Here is a 21,113-nt window from a genome sequence, read left to right on the forward strand (position 1 = left end):
AAGTTTTCCAAATTATTATCATGTGCTCTGTCAGATTGTCTTCCTTAGAAATCCATTGTGCTTCAGTCTTTGGTTAAATTAGCTGTCTATGGTTAAATTAGTAGACGGTTGAGTCACTATCATTTGTTTATCTATAGTCATTTTGAACAGTCTCTACTTACATTAATGATAAAGATTGTTGATCATCTGATTTGCTGAATGCAATATAGTGATAAAGATTGTTGATCATCTGATTTGCTGAATGCAATATAGATATTGTAAATGTTTCTTGTTAGATGGAACTTAGAATATGCAACTTCCTTGGTTAGTGTCTTAGTCTGTTCAGGCTGTTGTAGCAAAATGCCACAGGCTGAGAGACTTATAAAGAGCAGGAATTTACTTCTCACAGTTCTGGAGCCTGAAGTACACAATGAGGGTGCCAACATGGTAGGGCGAGGGCCCCTTTCTGTGTCACAGACTCCTCGTTGCGTCCTCATGTGGCTGAGGGGAACGAGAGCGCTCAGACATCTTTGAGAAGGGCCTTAATCTCAGTCATGACTCTGCCCTCACGACCTCATCATCTCCCGAAAGCTGCACTCCATCACCTTTGGCATTAAGATTGTAAAATAGGAATTTGAGGAGAACAGAAACATTCAGACCACAGCATTTAGTAAAATTATCATGGGTGCGGAATTTACATTGCATTTAAGTGTTTCTGCCTTAGCAGAAGTCTGACCATCCTGGAAAGAAAGGGTGTAGTGTTTAAAAAGACAGGTATGTCATATGAGAGTCACAAATACAGATTTATCTAGTCAAGGAACTTTATTTTCTTCTTTTGCAATAATGTTGTCCTTCTAATTAATGTTCATTAACTTAATGATGGTCAGCTGGGCATGCGGAATGTACATAGTTTTACAAAGGGTTATGTGAATACTGTGTCTACTAAAGACCGAATTTATGAAGCCCTTGACTATTTTCAAAATGGATTACATTGCAAAAATTTGAAGTTACCTTTGATTGCTTTCCCAGTCATTTCGTTGTTCATTTTGAAACTTCCATTATTTCTGTTATTACTTTTTCAGTAGTATGTGTTTATTTTCCCTACAGGGTAATAAAAATGAAGTGTTCTTCTTTAGCATTTATCAGTTGTATATTTGGTCAGTTCCTTTAAGCAACGATCAATAGAAGATACTCATACTCATAGTGAGATTGTGTCCTATGGCCTGACACCAACCAGGCTCAACCTTCACAATCTTAAAACGAATGCTAAAGCACCTGTCACTCCCAAATCGATGGGCTTACTTGAAAAGTCCTGGTAGCTTTATCTTTCTAGCCTGTACACCAGTATGAGGCTCAAGAGATTTGAGTCAGTCAACTTCATTTATTCTCTCAGAAGCTTACTTTGTTTCCTTGAAAGTAACCTTTATTTTTTTCAACCTGTTTCTTTTATTTTCTTTGCTAGCATTTCATTTTTAGTTTTTCCTTCTGAGTTGGCAAAGAAAAAAAAGGCTAAAAATTATAATCTTCTGCTGCATCATTTTAATATTTCAGCCACTATTTTATTGTCTTTAAAGACTACAAACAATGTCTTTGTGGTATATGCCTAAGAATGCTGATGTTTTCATTTCATAAATATCAACCTCAAGTACACAGATATTTTCTGAGTACATTTAATTCCATAATGAACTAAAAGACTGGTGCCTATAGTCTTTACTTTTATTTGTTCCTTTTCTCTTTAATTAGTTAATTAATTAAATGTGTATTTATTTAGCCTCCTGTTTGTCAAGCTCTGTAATCAGCCCTGAAGATTCAGCCATAAACAATGCCCTGTGCCGACCCCCAGGAATTTTACCTGGTAGTAAATAAGAAAATGTTACATAATTATGGGTGATTGTTTTGGAGGAAAAGGAAGTGAAAGAGGTACTATGTAAGAGGGAGACTTAGTTAGCTTGGACAGATTTGTAAAGCATAATTTAGAAGGCATTTGAGCTACTCAGGTTAAGGGAAACCATCTGAAAGAAAAGTGAAAGGCAAATGTAAAAGTCACGAGGCAGGAAAGAGCATAGATCGTGTTTGAAATATAATGAATAAAGGGGTTTAAAATGGGTTAGAAGAGGGAGGCAAAGGCCAGTTCATGCTGGACTTCATGACATGGGGGAGGAGTTTAGATATTATATGTTTAATGGGAAGCTCTTAGAATTATGAAACAAAAGATTGATGCTGTCTAATTTATAATATTAAATATAATCCCTCTGAATCTCATGTGGAGAATAGACAGTAGGGGTATAAGAGAATAATTGGGACGACAAGTACAGAAGTGATTATTGTGGTTCAGGTGACAGTCAGCGGTACCTTGCGCCATTGTGTGCCAGCAGTGGTAAGAAGTCGATGGCTTTGAGATGCACTTTGGAAGTAGAAAATATGTTTTGATGGTTTAGGTAAGTGGTTTGGGGGAGCAGAAACAGTCAAAGATGGCGCTTTGTTAGAGGATGAGTGGGTGGGTACCATTTGTTGGGAAAGGCTGTGGGAGTTTCTGAGGGAGGAAAAGCAAAAATTGGATTTTGACATGTTGATTTGAGATGCCTACTGGATATCTAAATATATAGGTCAAATAGGCCATTGGTTGTATGAATCTGTAACTCAGATATTCTTAGCCTGAGATATGCATTAGGGAGTTTTCGGCATTTACATTGGGAGGTTAAATCTTGGTTGAGATCACTAAGAAAAGAGTAAAATAGAGAAGAGGACACTTGATTGAGTCCCTAGAGCTTCAGGTTTAGTGATGGAGGGAAAAAAAGAAAAGAGAGAGAACAAAAGTTCCTGAGAAAAAATTTCTAGTGAAGTAGAAGGAAAATCTAGGATTTGTGATGTTCAAAAGTGGAGGGGAAAAATATATTTCTAAGAGGTATTGGAGAGAGGGGAATATTTCTAAAAGGCAATGATCCACTGCATTAAATTAGTCTGAGAAATCAGCCAAAATGATACAGAACATCATTCATGGAATTCCACAGCTTGGCAAAGACTGGCGATTTTGAAAAGAGCAGTTTCAAGGGAGTGATGGGGTTACAAGCTAGAGAATGAGAAGAAAGTGAGGAAATAGCAACAATTTGTGGGAAGGACATTAGAGAAGTTTGTAGTGAAGAGGGACAGAGAGATTGGGTCAGAACTGGAAGGGGGTTGAAGAGTAAAGAGAAGTGATGAATTTTTATTTAAAGTGAGACACGGTAAAGTATGTTTTTATGTTCATGGGAATGATTTAGTAGAGACAGAGGGGACAAAGTGAGAGGAATGGAAGTTCTTGAGTAGACAAGGTGAGATCCGGGGAACTGAGGTTGGTAGGAATTGGGATGTGTTTTCCATTGGGGGGGGGGCAGGCAATGAGAAGATGAGTACAGATGTGTGGATTGGAGCCTTAGTGATTCCTGTGCCGTGACTTCTGCTTTCTTTCCGACCCATGAGGCATGCTGTCAGTGAGTTTGGAGGTGGGACTGAGAGAGATTAAAGAAAGAGGATCAGATATAAAATTAGAATTCTGGATGGTGGGAAAGAGAGCTTCCTAGGGGTACTTTCCAGTATCTTTGGGCAGTGATGGTTTATAATAATAAATGTATAGGGAAGATAGACCTATTGTAGTGTTCTTCAGCAATGTTCATCTACTCAGAGGCAAGTAAAAAGAATGCAGATGAAAGAGAGCGAAAAGGGCCAGGGGAGAGGAAGGTATTTGGGAGGGATGGAGACCGGGATTGCCTCTAGTCCATAATGGTGTCTAAGATGTTCTTTTTCCAGGGTGGTACAGTCCTTTCTTAGAGCCTGTGGCTTAGCAAGTGGGTCTCGAGTTGGGTTTCAGACACCACTTACCTGATGAGGCAGTGAGCAACCTTTATAACCATATATGGTGACCGTGCACCTGAAGGTCAGGATATGAACATAATGGATAAATGTCTTATGCTTTGAAAGAAGAGGATTTTACCTGGACGATGAGAGAACAATGGCCTGGAAGTAGCAGTAGTAAACCGGGAGGAAGACCCTCATTCCAGCTCCTCACCCCGAGGAGTATAGGGTTGGAGAGAAAAAGGGAGAAAAACTTTATTAAAAGTTTTCAGGGGAATTGATGACCCAGGGAAGTTAATTTCACTTAAGACAAAGTGAAGAGATTGATCTGTAGAGTCATAGAATAGAGTTCTGGACATAGCAGAAGAAAGGTTTTTGGGGTGGATCGAAGGTACAGAGTAGTGTTAGAGTTACAGTCTACTGCTGGTTGACTAGAAGACAAATGTCTGGTAGTGACTCAGCTAAAAGAGAGGAGGATAGGTGAGATAAATCCTCTCACGGGAATAGCTCTGTGGTCTTGAATATCTACTTGCAGTGACAGCCCCAGGGAGAGCTGTTCCTTTGGGTTATACAAGGTCGTAGGCAGGCATCATGAGGTGGGTGTAAGGGTGGAGGCTCTCTCTTGAGCTTCCTTGGTGGTGCCGTATTAGCAGCTTAGAACAATCTCCTTGAATCTCATGGAGTGAATTTTTAAGTGCATGACAATGACCCTCAGTGTACCAACGGTTGGTCATCAAAAGACCATACACAGATCATTGGCGATATCTGCAGTGACTAATCATTAAGTCAACTGCATTTCCCCAAAGAATGTTTTAATATATTTTTCTACTAAATGTTATTTTATTTAGCAAAGAACAAAATTACTTTGTGAAGGTATCCTTTGAAAAGCTCAAAGAATGTTTCATTTTAGGTTTTCTACATGCCATTCAAACTACTGCTGCTACTATTTTCCTGCTCTAAAAAAGATAAATATATTTAAACCTCGTAACTGTAAAGGTCACCTTTTAAGTATACTAAAATTTAACATCACTTATCTGTGGGTTTCCTAAGATGCTCTTTTCCATTAATGTCTAAGAATGATTTATTTATGTTCAAACACTCTTTTGACCAATTATAAGCATATGCACACTTGATTAAACTATTTCTTGTAGCATAAAATATCAAGTATTATTTAACATCTCGAAAATAACATTTAAAAAAGTCAGTTATATGGGTGGCCACATTTTGTTATGCTACAAAATAACTATAAGCTATTTGATCGATCACTATGAGCTATTTTGTAACATCAGTTGCTTTAATAACAAATCTCTTTAAAAGCTGAGTTTACATTTTAAAAATCCCAGTTTCCTTTAATGCAAACTGCTATAAATCTGTCACACACGAATTCCTTTAATCTTTTATGAGAAGCTATTATGTTTTTATTCTGCACCATTTCTTGTACTAAAGAATCTATTGTTTGTTACTTATTTTTGAAGTAAAAATTCTTGTTTCTGCTAAAGTTGTCCTGTAACTTCAAGTGTTATCTCTTTTAGGTTTTCAGCCTGTCCATATTCTTTATGAATTTTAGGTTGAAAAAGATTTTTTTATAAAACTTCTCCACCTTTGTCTAGTAGCCACAATTTTCCAAACTTAAAATAATTTTTTCTACTGTAGCGCTTCTTCCCTTGTATGCTCTCATTACATTTCTCAGAACTTCCTCTAGTTCTGTTCTGATCTTTCTTGAGATGTAGCTATCAGACCTGCCAGGTATAAACTCTGCATTGAGAATTGTTGACTAATATATAGGTTCAGTGCTTGGTGTGACCTTTGGAAAAAACTTCCATGTTAGTACTTCCCAACCTTTTTGCTGTCTGCACACCACTTGTCCATTTATTTACATGCAGTGATTCTTACAAGGAATTTGCAGCTAGGGATGGGGGTGAGAATGGAGGAACTCTCCTAGCAGGTTTTATAATCTTTGTGATGTAATGAATTATGTAGTTTTAAAATGACTCCTGAAAATTCTAAAATGGGTCCTTTACTCATCCAGTCACAGTCACTTATTTTCAGGGTGAAAAAAAATAGAGATTTGAAGTGATAGACCTCAATCCGTAGAGTTAGTAAATGGTAGAATTAGTTTGTTTTCTTCTGACAGCTGTGCACCAGTGCCATTAATGGTGATTTATTAGGCTGCGTAATAAAGTGCGCATACACATTGCTGAACCTCTAATTTTAGCCATTATCTTTGGCCTTATGACAGTATGATACATAATGTGAAATTCTTTGAAAATGTATAAAAGATTCTTCTAGTGTCCGGTGTACCTTACTCTAGCATTGAATCTAATTTGTAAAAAGACGAAAATGGGAGAACTGATACCTTTGAGCTATATTCCATTAGCAACTTCATATGAAATTATATTAATTTCTAAACTCAAGCTATAAATTAATATAAACTATGATTATAAAAATTTTAAATGCTTATTATAATAATATGAAGATAATTAGGACCACTGTAACTTGATTATAAAAATTTTAAATGCTTATTATAATAATATGAAGATAATTAGGACCACTGTAACTTGAGTCTAGTTTTTGGTATGTTCATTATTTTTAGTAGTTGATTACCTTCATGATAAAAAAATCTGACACTAGATATATTGAATTTAAAAAATTCCCCAGGACATGTATTTTTCAGTTGCATATTTGCATGGTATAAACAATTAACTTTTTGAAAAATTAATTTCCCAGTATTACATCAAATTCATATATAAGGTTAGGGGAAATTATAGTTATTGAGTGTTTACTATGCCTTGATACACTGAGGTTATACCTTGTTTTCTCCTTAATATGTTACCGGAAGCCAGCTGTTATTCCTACTTTGGTATTAATTTATTTAATAAATACTTGTTGAGTTGCTCCTGTGCATATGCCTTGGCGGGGATCAGGTACGCTGATGATTCACAAGCTTTAAACAGACAAGAAAACAGTTACTTTCAATCACGATTGGAGGTACAGTATAGTGGGATAAGCGGAATAATGGCACCCAAAGATGGGGAGACTATTGTGGATCATTAGCGTGGGCCCAGTTCCATTAATGGGTCCTTAAAAGTGGAGGAGGGAAGCAGAAGATTGGATCAGAGAGGTGTGGCATGAGGTCTCAACACCTCTTTCTGCCTTTGAATATGGAAGAAGGGGCTACAAGCCAAGGAATGTGGATGACCTCTAGGAGCTGAAAATGGCCATAGATTCACCTCTAGAGCCTCTACAAAGAAACACAGTCCTGCCTGCCGACCATTTGATTTTAAGTCCAGTGAGACCCCTCTCAGAAACATACCCTTGCAATTGTGAGATAATAAACTTCGTCACTGTAAGCCACTGTTTGTAGTATTTTATTATAGCAGCAAATGGCATGCTAATAGCCATAAATCATGGAGTGCTCTAAGATGAGGCACCAGAGGTTTGGAAGGTGTCTGCACTGAATTCTGGAGAGTAAGTAAAAATTAATGTGGTGGGAAGGAGAAAGTTATTGTGGAGAGAGAAGGAGAAGGGTATCTAAGGTAAAAAGAGTAAAAAGTGAAGCTCTGGATGTGACAGAGGCAGTGACGACTTTGAGGATTTTTGTAGATAAATAAAGCACGGGACTTGGCGTGATGAGATGACTCTTGGGGAGGTAACCAAGAATCGGGCCTTGGAGGACCTTGGATGCCAAGTGAGTTCAGGGATGATGAATGATGCCTGCAGAGGCAGGCAGCTGCCCAGGCTCTCGCCATGAGTCAGTGCTGGAGGCTTTTCTGCCTTGCTCCCAAACGCTTAGTCTTTGTCTTTCATAACCAACAAACCAGAGTGCTCTTACCTCATCTAACAGTTGTTTTTCAAAAGTTTCCTACACAGCGAATATATTTTAATGCAGAATATCTTTCCCATCAGTGACACAAAAGTGTCATAATTTGACACTTTTACAATAAATGCCTTAGTTTCTGGATTCGGAGTGTTCCACTGGTCATGAGTGTGTTGCTGGTGTTTTCTGGCCTAAGGGACTCAGTATCGTTTAAGGCCAAGTGCTCGTGATCCTCTCAGCTCTCTTTTGCTTTGAACCATCACGTTAGGTTTTCCGACTCCCCTGCTAGCCTGGTCCTTTGTGCTTGTTTGGCGTGTGAATGTTTCTCATGTGTAGGGAATCCTCTGGCTTCACTCACTATGGTTCTCAGACATTTGCATTCTTTGCTCTAGTCTGGCCCTTCTTAGGGTTTCATACAACGAATCTATAATGATCTGTTTTTTACATTAGCTATTTGCCATATAACTTATCATGTGCATATAAATATTCTCAAAAATAAAGGATACTGATTATATAAAATGGAAGTGTTTGCCTTTACTAAATTTATTATTACTAAATTTTATGAGTGTTTTTTAAAAATCATCTCTCGAGGGTTGAGTAATCGCACGTGTGTACTCCTTTAGTTTTTTTGCTATCTGGGATTTTTTTGGCATAGCCTTTATTTGGCTATTTCTAACTTATTTTTTTCTGTTGATGTTTTAATAATCGTCAATATGGTCAGGGTTAGGTGGAAGATAAAACACCACCACCGCCCATCCAAATTCTGGTGAGTAACTTTCAAAGTTTAAAAATTAAAGAAATATATGCATTTGATTACAAAAAAAAATTAAAAAGTCACAGGGCTGGGGAGCACGGCATAGGGATGCAGTTAACTTTGGCTAGGAGAGAAGAAGCAATTGGAGGGATCGTTTTATAAACTATATAAATGTCTAACCAATGCACTGTATACTTGAAATTAATGGAAATAAACAAATTAGAAAAAAAAGAGAATCTTCTGCCTTGTGAGGTCTATTTTTCAGCTTATAATCATTATAATCATTTCAAAATCAATTGAATCCTGAAGTTTGAACTAGAATACTGTGTCACAATATGTTAAACTAAGATTTTAATAAATGATGAAGCTTTTCAGTTATAGTTCTCTAAAAGTGTTATTGATGATAATGTCTTAATTACAAAATATTTTTCTAAAAACAAAGAAGTACCGAAAGGTTTATAACAAAAATATGACGATTCTCTCACTACTCACCACACTCCCCTTCTGTAGGGGCAATTACTTTCTCTTCTTTTAGCGTCTCTTTCTGTCATTTATATTTTTATATTCTAAATAAAATAAGTATACCATTATCTTCTGATTCATCAATTTTAGACATTGTCTGTTAACATCATATTCTAGTAAATACATAGGATACAGCTTTCCTATGCCAACATTCTCTTCCCCTTCTCATCACTGATATTTTTTTCCCACTTTTTAAAATTGTTGTAAAATACACTTAGCATAAAATTTACTATCTTAACTGTTTTTGGTTATACCATTCAGTGCTATAAAATGCGTTCACATTATTGTGCAGTCATCGCTGCCATACATCCTCATAATTCTTTTTATCCTGTAGAGTAAAACCCTTTGCCCATTAAACATTTAACTTCCAGTTCCCCCCTCTACTTACTGACTCAGTGTATTGTCTACTCTTAGTACTTCGTGTAAGTGGAATCATACAGTGTTTGTCTTTTGTGACTGGCTTATTTCACTTAGCATAAAGTTCATCTCTGTTGTAACATGTGTCAGAATCTGCTTCCTTTTTAAGGCTGAATAATATTCTATTGTACATATTGTAACATTTTGCTTATTATCCATCAATCATTTTAGCTATTGTGAGTAGTGCTGCTATGAACATAGGGTATAAATTTCTCTGCGAGACCCCGCTTTCAGTTCTTTTGGGTATATACTTGGAAGTGGAATCACTGGATCATATGTTAACTTTATTTTTAATTTTTTGAGGAACTACCATGTTGTCTTCTACACTGGCTACACCATATCATCACTGAACTTTTAGATAAGCAGATATCCAGCGTTGACAATATTATAACTGTCTAAACATTATTGGCAGCGAAGCATTGAAGTTTATTATAATTTTGCTTCCTCTCTGTTTGTTTTACCTGAAATTAATCATTGCCTTGTTTTTATATGCTAGTTCTCTTTGCACCTATTGCTAATTCTTTCCACATTTTCCAATGACCCGACAGTGCAATTTCCCACAAAGTCAATCACGTTAAACAGTCTGTCACTTCTAATGCTTTTCCTTGGAGATATGCTTTCTAGATCTGCCGCACAGCCATCATCCTTGGGGTTTTCTTTGCTTTCTTCCTAGTCCAGAATCCCTATTTTCTGAATCTCACGTTTTCTTTTCTTTCTTTTTGGTTCTATTTTGGGTTATTTTGTTTTGTCAAGATGTATCCTTTGTTAATTTTGACAAGTCAAAAAAAGAAATGGTTATTGGAATGGTGATGACAGCCCCCATCTGATCCAGTTTGGATTCATCACCCCCTTTTCTGAGATCCTCCACCATTAGCATGGGAGCCCGTTTGCTTCTCCCTGTATTGGATCTCTTATTTTTATGCTTCTTGTATCTGCTTCTTTCTGGATTTACAAACTGAGTTTTGTGGAGGACATCTCTCAATAGCTTCTTGAAAAATGATGTTTGGGAGGTAATTTTAAAAGCCTATTATAAATAGATTTTTTATTATTCTATAAATGTTTATTATAATACTGTAATAAAGACTCTGATAAATATGGAGATGTAAAAGACTGCTTCGGCCCATAGTGAGACAGGACAGAAAGAAAACTCTGTGAAATAGTTAAAGTAAGATTTAAGAGTGGAATAAAATCACAATCCAAGGGCTTTCCCAAGATACACGTAATTAATTTCTGTATAAAGTGGAATACTGACCTTTGATGAATGCAGAGCAAGGAAACCTAATTGAGCTATGTTTTGGGGGAGATAGTCCTTAACCTTTAAAGGACTGGTAGAATTTTGGTAAGTGAGGATGGCGGAAGGACATTTATATGTGGTTAGAAAATTTTTATGTGGATAAAGTATTAAGAATATTCTAGATAAACTGGAGCATTCCACTTTGACCTGAATAGAGTATTAGAGAAAACTTGGGGATAAAGCTGGAAATGTAAATTAGCGATAGATTATGGAGGGCATTGAGTCTCAGTTCAACAATGTGAAGTTTTTTGTAGGCAGCCAAGCACTCCTGGAGGTTTTTAATGAGTAAATACATGCAGAGATGAAGTTGCTGACATTCCAGAATGTCATACAAATGGAATCATAGTATGTAGATTTTGTGTGTGGTTTCTTTCACTTAGCAGAATGCATTTGAGATTCCATCATGTTGTTTTATCTATTAGTTGTTTGCTTATTTCTTTGGCTCAGTAGTATTCCATTATATGCATATCCCACAGTCTATCTGTTTACCAGTTGGTGACATTTGGGTTATTGCAGGTTTGGGGCCATTATGAATAAAGCTGCTACAAACATTTGCATATGGGTTTTGTGTGGACATATGTTTTCATTTCTCTCGGGTAAATACTTAGGAGTATGATTGCTGGATTGTATCTTAAATGCATTGTAGATTTTATAAAAGAAAATGTTAACTATTTTTTAAAATGGCTGTACTATTTTCCACTCCTGTGTGCAATGTATGAGAGTTGCAGTTGCTCTGTATTCTCACAAACTCTTGGTATAGTCATTTTCCTAAAGCCATTTTAATATGTAAGGCTATATCATTGTGGTTTGAATTTATGTTTCTCTGATGATTAATGATGCTGAGCATCTTTTTATATGCTTATTTGCCACCCATATATCTTTTCTGATGCTATATCTGTTTAATTCTTTTATTCATTTTTTAAAGAATATGTTTATTGATGTGTAAGAAAGATACCTATTCACCATAAATCCAAAGAATGCATAAAAGTATAAATAGGAAAGTATACCACCTTAAATCCCAGCACCTGGAAATAACTATTTTAATATTAGGTTAATGATGGAGACATTTCCCCCTCTATGTATTGAATATAAGAACGGATGGATGGTGATGAATGGATGGAAGAGTGTCTGGACAGAGAGAAAATATGTATAAATGAGATCATATTTTAGGTGATGATTTTTAAATTGTGATAGAGTTCATATACCATCCAATTACCCTTTGAAAAATGTACACATAAGTGGTTTTTAGTATATTTACCGTATTGTGCAAACATCAGCACACTCTTAATTTCAGAACATTTTATTACCCCCAAAATAAATCCACCATTAATTAGCCATCATTTCCCATTGCCTCTACCTCACAGTCCTACTCAACAGCTGATCCTCTCTATGTATTCACCTCTTTTGGTGGTATTTTATGTAAACGGAATCACACTATATGTGACCTTTTGTGTCTGGCTTCTTTCACTTAGCATACGTTTTTCAAAGTTCATCGATGTTGTAGCATGTATTGGTACTTTATTCTTTTTTATGGCTGAATAATATTTCCTATACGAATATACTGTATTTTGTTAATCACTTCCTTTCTCAATTGATGGATATTTGCTTGATTCTTTTTAGCTATTATAAATAATGCTGCTATAAACATTTGTATACAAGTGTTTATCTAGACATAATGCTATCAGTTCTCTGGTTTAAATACCTAGGAGTGAAATTGTTGGTACCTATTTTTTAAATTAAGTTGTTATCTTATAATAGAGTTTTGAGATATGTGAAGTTTTAGAGATTGAGTTTAGAGGTTCATGCATCTCTTAAATCAAGCAACTCTAAGATCTTTTTTAATTTTGACATAGATTTATTGAATGGTTTATAAAAGCTTGGTTGTCCAACGTCCAAGTATAATATTATTACATCAGTTTAAAGAACCAATTTGTATTGATCTGAATTATTTAAAATATATAAAGTAATCCCTTTAAATTATTTTTATTTTATCTTACATGTTTCTTTAGCTTTTACTTCTTCCTAGAATTCATTTAGTCACTTATTCTATGAATATTTATTGATATTGACTTTTTTAGTGTCAGGCATTATACTAAGGTATTGAAATAAAACGTATGGAGAATAACCATACAATTATGAGTTTTAAAATGTAATCGAAATTATTTTATGACATGGATGTGATTCTGTTAGTATTTATATGGCTCCCTCCCTCTCCTTCTTCTCACAATTCACATTACCCCTGCACTAGGGATTATACTAGACACACATATAAATAAACCTCCCAGTTACGTTAGGTACTTAAGTAAAATAAAGGTTCCTTTGAAGCTGTCCATTAATTTTCTTTTTGTAGTGTGCGCGATGTTGACTGTCACACTGTAAGTAATGGAGATGTGCCTGCCCTGTTGTCACTTGCAGCGTTGCTGACAGACAGAGTGCCTTGGAGGCTGAGCTGAGGACAGTGCAGGCCTCACGCAGGGACCTGGAGAACTTCTTAAAGTGGATACAAGAAGCAGAAACCACAGTTAACGTGCTTGCGGATGCCTCTCAGCGGGAGAATGCGCTCCAGGACGCTGTCCTGGCCAAGGACCTCACACGGCAGATGCAGGCAAGTTCATGGCAAACTGCAACCAGTGTTTTTACTTACGCTGTGCTTGTCTGATCCATCTGCATGCAAATTTATTACCATTAAAAGGTGAGGTTGTCGCCTTATTCTGTTATGAAATCCATGCTCCCCTGTGAATAATTGGTTTCTGGAAATAAGATCTATATAACATTTTTACTTAATAATTGAGGAAAAACATCATATTTTATGAAAGTAATGGTTGTTTATTTAAAATTACAGGCTCATAACTATTCTGTTTTCTGTCATTTTAAGCCCTATTACAGTTAGGCTTATTGAATCTTACATTTATGTAAGAACATTTCCTCTTAATATGAAGTTGTTTCTCCATTTATTATAAATACTTAATATAAAAGCTGCAAAGGCTCTATTACTTAGTTTATAACTAAGAACATTGGGCTTGAAGGTATTATTTTTATGGCTTCAGCTTGATAAATACCATGTATTTAGTCCCAGTTTCAAGTTTTCCATTTACATAAAGTGTGATAATACAAAATCTTTCATTTAAGAAGTGAAATGAGGACTCTTATGAAGCATGTCTGAATTCTTCTTCTGTCCCCAAGTACAACTGCGCCATTGCCCGTGAGCTCCCGTTCTCTTCGTGTAGAGTGACTTACTCCTGCCAGTCAGAGGCCTTCTCACTTCAAAATCTGTTTCGATGGAGAATCCTCCTTGTTCACCACTTGTCCACCACAATTTTACATCTGATGACTTCTTTATGCCGTGGCATTCCCACATCAGTTTGACAGTTATTATTTTGATGCACTGGGGAACTCACGAACCATCGTCATTTGATGCATGTCTCCTTCTCTCTCAGTTGACCCCACAGTTCTACAGGGGCAGAGGTTACATTATTTCATATTGCTGCCCACACGGGGCTCTGTCTGCAAACTTAAGTAAATACTGACTGCTGCCCTTGGACCCGAGCTTCACTTCACCATTACGAAATTCAGTCCGATGACTTTTTTGAATGCTTTTTTAGGAATGGATAAAAGGGTACAGATACTTTCTTGGAACTATTTTATTCTTACGAGTTTTCTCTGAGTTCGAAATTGTTTTTATTAAAGTTATAAAAAAACTTTTTTTAAAGGATCTTTTTGGAATAGATTTATATATAACCCATTTCTATACATAAAGACCGTTAGAGCGTTTTATGGTTGACTTCGCAAGTTTAACAAAAATCTGCGTTTGCTTACATTCCTACTTATTTCTTGTTCATTGTATAATATACTTGTGACTTGGTAATGTGAATGACCAAGCACATATCAAAGTTAACTGTTTTCTTTTGTCTCTCACCCTATATCATCTGATCAGGTCACCATAAATGTTAATTGATAAAATATTTAGCTATCACCTCATTTTTAGGGGGGGGTGAGTAGATGCTAGAATGTTAATTTTTGTGACATAATCAATTATAAGCTTGACCTACAAATCTCATAGACACTTGATTTGTGTAATGGTGTTAAACTCAAAAGATACCTAGGTTGTGCACATGAGTAGGTAACAGCTTATAGACAACAAACAAGGGAGGCTTGAAATGAACTTGATGGTGAGCACCAGCAAAACACAGACCTGTTTTAAGGTTTAATAATGTCTTCTGATATATTAGGATATAGTCTTACCATAGCCCAAACTCATCTCAATATTTAATGAGTATTCAAACTGTGGCAATAAATGTAAATGGAACTGTTTCAATCTTTCTAAATAAAAATAACTTAGCACAGGATTACTTGTTTTATAGCAACCAGCATGAGGAAAGAAAGGTTGCTGACTAAAATAATGAAATAGATTGCAAGACGTATATTAAATGCTTCTCAGAATAATTTAATATTGTTAAAATAGTCTGTTTTGGTTCATAGGAAGTATTAAAAAGGGCATTTATTAGGAGCCTATTAAAACCACTTTATCTAAAGATAAACACATGCAGTTGTTTATGTTTAGGATGTTTCACATTGTGGCAATTTGCATGATTTTCACTCCTTCGCTCCTTATTAAATACTCTTAATTTTAAAACATTCTCTCCATTTTGTTAAGAGAAATTTGTTGGCTTTATTTTTGGCTCTTTGTAGGTCGATGGTTGCTGGAGACTTAATACCTTTTGCTGAGTATTTCTGAGGCAAGAGAATTTTTACCTTCCTATGGGCTTTTCTAGTAATGACTCTCCTTTTGTGTGAGTGAACAGACGGTTAAAATGAAAACTTGTTTGGAAATGGGCAGGTGTTTGTTGAAGAAAATGAATATACAGAAGCGTCTGAAATCATAAAATAAATTTTCTAATGACGTGGTAGTGGTGGTGGTGGTGAGAAGTGTATGTGTGCAGTAAGAAATACGGACTAAGGACCTCAGAATATGTATGTTCCGTGTACAAAGGGGTGTATGTAGAACTGTTTACACAACACATTCACTGATTACACTTGCTTCATGTCTGTGACAGCTGGATCCAGGTCCATGGGAACATTCCATGACAATGAAATTTGTTCTGTATTCAGCGTAAGGTGAATTTGGGTAAATTTAGATGAAGGATAGTTGGGAAGCGCAAGGGGAAGAAGATTTTGGGGAGTATGCTATGATACATACTGTTTCTGTTAAGGATGGGTGATCGTTTGGATTTATGTATTTTTTTTGTGATTCATTACCCTGCTGCAAGGCAGTTAGGTTTTACTCCTCAGCAGAGGGCTGGTGAGAGAAAATCTGATCCTTTGGAGATTTGCAGGAAAGAGAAGCTCCTGGAGAGCTGAGCGGTCCAGTCATAGAGGGTCTTGTATGACTTGCTAAGTATTTTATATTGGTGGCAATGGAGAGAGGTCATTAAAAGATATTAAGCAAGAGAATGGCGCAGTGGGGTTTGTATTTTACAATGGTGGTCTTATGAGGGACGGGTTTGAAACAGGTAAGATTGATAGCAGTCTGTTAGAATATGCTGTAGCCATCTGGTCAGAGGTGATGATGACTAGGAATGAGGCCATGACAGGGAGAGTAGACCTAATAACTCGATAGTGTGCGTCCATTAAGGTTGGGAATATAGGGTGTGTGATGGGATGGTACCTTTCATTTTGACCATATTGAAAGGAGGCATTTGAGTTACATCCAAGAGGAGATGCCCGACATCCATTTGTCACTATGGATCTATGTTCAGACGAGAGACTTTGGCCAAGGATTCAGAAACTTTTTTATTATTATTATTATATTTTTGCTTTTGAATGAATCTCTATTATTGACCTCTCAGTTTATCTGTTAACTCAAATACATTCTTAATTTTCATGCCTACATTCTAACATATTTTTCTTTTAATTATTGTTTTACATGTAAGTCTGACATCTTAGAAGTACCAGTGAAATGAGATGTTCTCATTCTCTGCTGGGTAAAGCACTGCCGCTCTCTTCCCTTTCGGGGGTGTCATTCCATCCGGGGACTGTTTCTGCTTTCTAACAATATGTGTTCTGGGCTCATTATATTTTCATCTCCTGTGTTCTCCTTCTGCCCAGTTTCCACCCTCTTGTTCCGTTACTGCAGACTTCGATTGTTTAGATCATTTCCAGTCTCCGCCTGGACCCGGCTCCACACACAGTGTGGTGTTTGGGGGAAAATACGTGTATTATGGAAACTTTCCCTGCTGGTTCAGGAGCACGGATTACAACTTCTTTCTTTTTTTTCTTTTTCTTTTCTTCTTCTTCTTCTTCTTTTTTTTGATAACAGCTTTATTGACATATAATTCATAGACCATACAATTCATCTGGGTAAGTGTACAGTTCCATTCTTTTTGATATATTCAGGGTTGTATAACCATCATCATGATCAACCATTTTCATCACCTCAAAAAGAAACCCTGTACTCCTTTGCTGTGAGTCCCCCACTGCCAGCTCCCTAATCTCCCCACACCTAAACCATCACTAACCTATTTTCTATCTCTATATATTTGCCTAAAAACTTAACATTTTTAACTACACCATCATTGACTACATCTTCTGATTTTGCCTTCATGTGGATATTTTGACATTGTTAGCCTATCCAGAAGGAGGCAGTATAGGTTCTCAGTATAGACCTACAGGAGGAAAAAAAAAAATACACAAGCAGGAGCCCACAAAAACACTGCTTGATAAACACAACTCTGTAAGACCTAATAGAGGACTTTAAATCATGCTGAAATGAAGGCCTGAGAAGGCATATAAATAAGAGAAGCAAATACTTTAAAATACTGTGTTTCTTTTAAAGAATCATAACAATGTTAGAGAAAGATGAAAATGCAGCTTTATCCCAGTTATTGGTTTGAGCAGAGCACTGATAATGAGAAACGTCTGGGTTCTATTTTTGGTTGTGCCCTTTGACCTAGTCATTTAATCATTCTGTTATTTTGCTGATTTCCTAATAGTACTTTGTTCCAATTGGTATTTATGATGGTATTCAAGCTTCAGTAGAAAATGAACCTCAAATTGTACACATGCCTATAAAACTAAAAAATTCTATACTTGGTCCTATATTTCTTACTCATTATATTAAACAGCTTTATGACAAATAAAATAAGATCATAAACATGCTAAAGGGAAATGCAGTAATTTGAAATGTTTAGTAGTCAATTACATACTTTTTTTTTTTTTAAATTAACTTTGCTGCTTAATTAGAGGAGTCCTAACTTAACATTAGAAATTTGATTTCTAATAGCTTTCCTCCCAGGCAGGCATCTGTGAGCCCATGGACGACTCTGCGTTTAGGGCGTCTTAGGTAAAGCCACATACCCCTGCAGGTATTTTTGTTTTGTTTTGTTTTAGATGATCTTGTTCTGAGACCTGTCTCAGGTGATTTATTAGCACTTAAAACGTATGGTCTGATATCATTAGACTCAGATACCCTTCTGCTCTTCTCTAGGTTTGTAACAGGGTCTGTTCAACTCATCTCACAGAGCACAGCCAGAGCTGCATTTAGTTGGCTACTGAACGCATCCCTCTAAAGAGTGAGTGAATGCCACTCTATCTCTTAATATAAACTGGCTGCGAGGCATGCACCGTGGTGGTGCTGTGTTGAATCTCTGTTCCCAGGGGATGTCTGCTTTGTATCTGCAGCTTTAATGTTTCACTTAATATCCTTTTTGGCTACTGAGCGCACTCCTTTCCAGCAGCAGGCAGCGTTTGGCTGCTCAACTTGCTTTATTTCCTGGCTATGCCGGACTGAGCAAGTACTGGCTGTGAGCATCTGCTGGGGGCTTTCTGTGTGGTGTTTGTATACGTTTTTTTTTTTTTTTTTTTTTTTTAACTGAGAAGTTGAAGGGAATACCAGCCTCCTTTTGCCTAGAACCTGAGCCCCTGTATCTTTCAAATACATTCCTGGAAACGAGCATGCTCAGACAACTGGCAAATCATTGTCCAGTGACCGGGAGGAAATGATCATTGCTCTTCATTTATAATGCAAATTCTGAGGTGTCTCCAGAAGTGTGGTAAACTTAAAATGATGGCTGTGGTGAGAACGTCTCTGCAGAAAGTTGTGGTTCTGTTACATCGTTTACAAAGGATGGCAGTTTCTTCTCCTCGGTATCAGAAGCTCTGTAAGGTAACAGTGATTGAATATAAGGATCTCTCGTGTCTGACAATTCTACTGTTTCTAAGGCTCTGAAAACTAATCTTTCGGGGTTCTTATCAGAAAAGATTCTTTTTCTTAGTGACTGGTAAAGCTGTTAAAATGAACCACTAATTAGATATTGTTTAAAAATACAGGAACAAGTACTGTTTTCTGCTTATTTTATTTTGCAACTGACAAAATCTTGTCTTCTGAGAGGGGCTAGTGAACTATTTGAAGAAAATAAGCAAAACTACATTCATTAAGACCTGTTACCTCTGATACTTCATAGTATCTTAATTTTGAATGGTACATTAATTTTATGTAAATTTCAGTAAATTTAAGAGTTTAAAATAATCTTTTAGTAGATTACTTAAAAACTGTCCATCTCTTTATAATCGACTAATTGTTTTTCATTTTGAAAAATTAAAGCACATTTTGAAAACTATTAGATTTAAATTAATATCATCACACAATGTCCCCTATATTCTTGAATCTATATATGTTATAATTAAGCTTAAAGAACTTAATTTTATTTGGACAGGTGGATTAAGTACACTTTCAGGAGGCAACTTGTTTGACAGTTGCAAATTTCAAATACTACGTCATCCTAAACATTAACCATTGAATGAGCTCCTGCATTTTTTAATTTAACTATTATGTTTTTGATCATAGCTTTATTTTATTTAAACTAAAGTTATAATATCTCATTACTTTTGTCAAAATTTGGAGTATTTGCATGCATTTGAAAGGTTTGATATAAAAAAAAGGAAGGAAGGTAACAGGAATGTTAAAGCAGTTTATACAGCACCTCGGTACTGAATTCTTTCTTCATATCATATTCTTAGTACCATTTCCAAGAATGTATCTTCATTGTACTGTTAGCTGCTCAGACTCATTTGTAATTTGAACAGCTGTCTCTAGGACGGTATTATTTTTCTGATGCTGTAAAATATGGCGTGTCTAAGCATCTAAACTGTGCATATTATATGGCAGCAGATTAGGGGCGAAGAGCAGTATTCTATTAACTTTATCATATTATATTTTTATTTCTTATAGGTTGATCAATTAAGTATATTTCTGTCTGGAAACCTTTTTCTTTGAAAAGTTTTAGGACACAGATTAAGATAGTGAGGTATTCTTTGCAGAAATACTTAGAAGTGTTTTATTTCCATAAGAAGTTAATTAAAACTTAATTAATCCAGTTGTAAAGAATTGTAAACTATTTTAATGTGTTATGTTTTAGCTCACTTCAGAGAATAAATTTATTCTGGTAAAATATTGATATATTTCATGAACAGGTAGTTTTTTTAATAAAGAAGAAAAAGCACTTTCCCTAATGCATGCTATTTTATCTTTTTAACTACAAGTATGAATATATAATGCATCCTGTTTTTATTAGCTGGGTCATTTTTTCTGATCCATTTATATGCATACTCTCACAAAATCAGATAATTTTCTCTAGTCATGTGACCGAAGTATTATGTTAGTCTGAGGTATTAAATGGAAGAAGTTCAAATACTGGAGAAAGTTGCTTTATTAGTTTCATAATTACACCCTAGATAAACAGAAGTTCACTTACTGAAGTCAGTGGGTAAATTAATTCTCATCAGAAATACAATTTGGGCAGACTTGTTGAGATTTATAATTTCCTAAAGAAACCATTAAAATTAAGATGTTTAGAATGAATGTTACTTTTTTTTAGAAAATTAAAATTGTATTATTTGCAGGTGAAATGATATCTTCCACATTTCTTTTCAGAGATGCAAAATTAACTGCCCAGATAATGCAATGAGAAATATAGAATTCCAGTACTTTCCAGCAGGTGTCAATATAAGGCAATGATATATGAGGTTTTGTCTAAAGCACTGGAAATCCAAAATAGGAAGTAGGAAAATTACTATAAAATTAATCAGCTTGTAACAGATATAACTTATTCGCTTGGTTATATTTTGAAAGCTGATCTTAGTTATTGACTATGTTAACTCATGTGTCATAAATAAAAGTTTAGTTGCATAATTAAATATTAATTCACAATTGCCATCTCAAATACTGACATAGATATCTCTACAAACTAAAAATAATTTTATTTTATTTATCAATAGTCTGCATGTAGTACTTAAAGGTTTTAGTGAGTTTGGCATTTATTTGCTTCCAGACACTATCATTCTCTTCCCTTTAAATTGTAAATGCTATAATGACTTTATCTCTACTTATACCTCCTACATTCCTTAAATTTAGTTTTTAGAAGGGGAATGCTGTAAATTTCAGTATTTCTTCATATAAATATAGAGGCAGTCTATATTATTACAGACTGACATGAATGAGAAAG

General features: G+C 35.6%; 1 protein-coding gene across 8 annotated transcripts in view; it reads left to right on the forward strand.

Moving 5' to 3' along the window:
* The window catches only part of UTRN (utrophin), a 446,823-nt gene that overhangs the window by 216,439 nt on the left and 209,271 nt on the right, over positions 1 to 21,113 (forward strand). For 7 of the 8 annotated variants that reach the window (XM_036222314.1, XM_036222327.1, XM_036222319.1 and 4 more), the window contains one exon: positions 13,030 to 13,219. In XM_036222314.1, the coding sequence (XP_036078207.1) occupies positions 13,030 to 13,219 (190 nt within the window). Of the gene's footprint in view, positions 1 to 13,029; positions 13,220 to 14,617; positions 18,776 to 21,113 lie in introns of those variants that run through there. The other variant, XM_036222335.1, reaches the window with a different exon arrangement.

Source organism: Rousettus aegyptiacus, unplaced genomic scaffold (assembly GCF_014176215.1).
Source record: "Rousettus aegyptiacus isolate mRouAeg1 unplaced genomic scaffold, mRouAeg1.p scaffold_m13_p_1, whole genome shotgun sequence".
NCBI classification, from domain to species: Eukaryota; Metazoa; Chordata; class Mammalia; order Chiroptera; family Pteropodidae; genus Rousettus; species Rousettus aegyptiacus.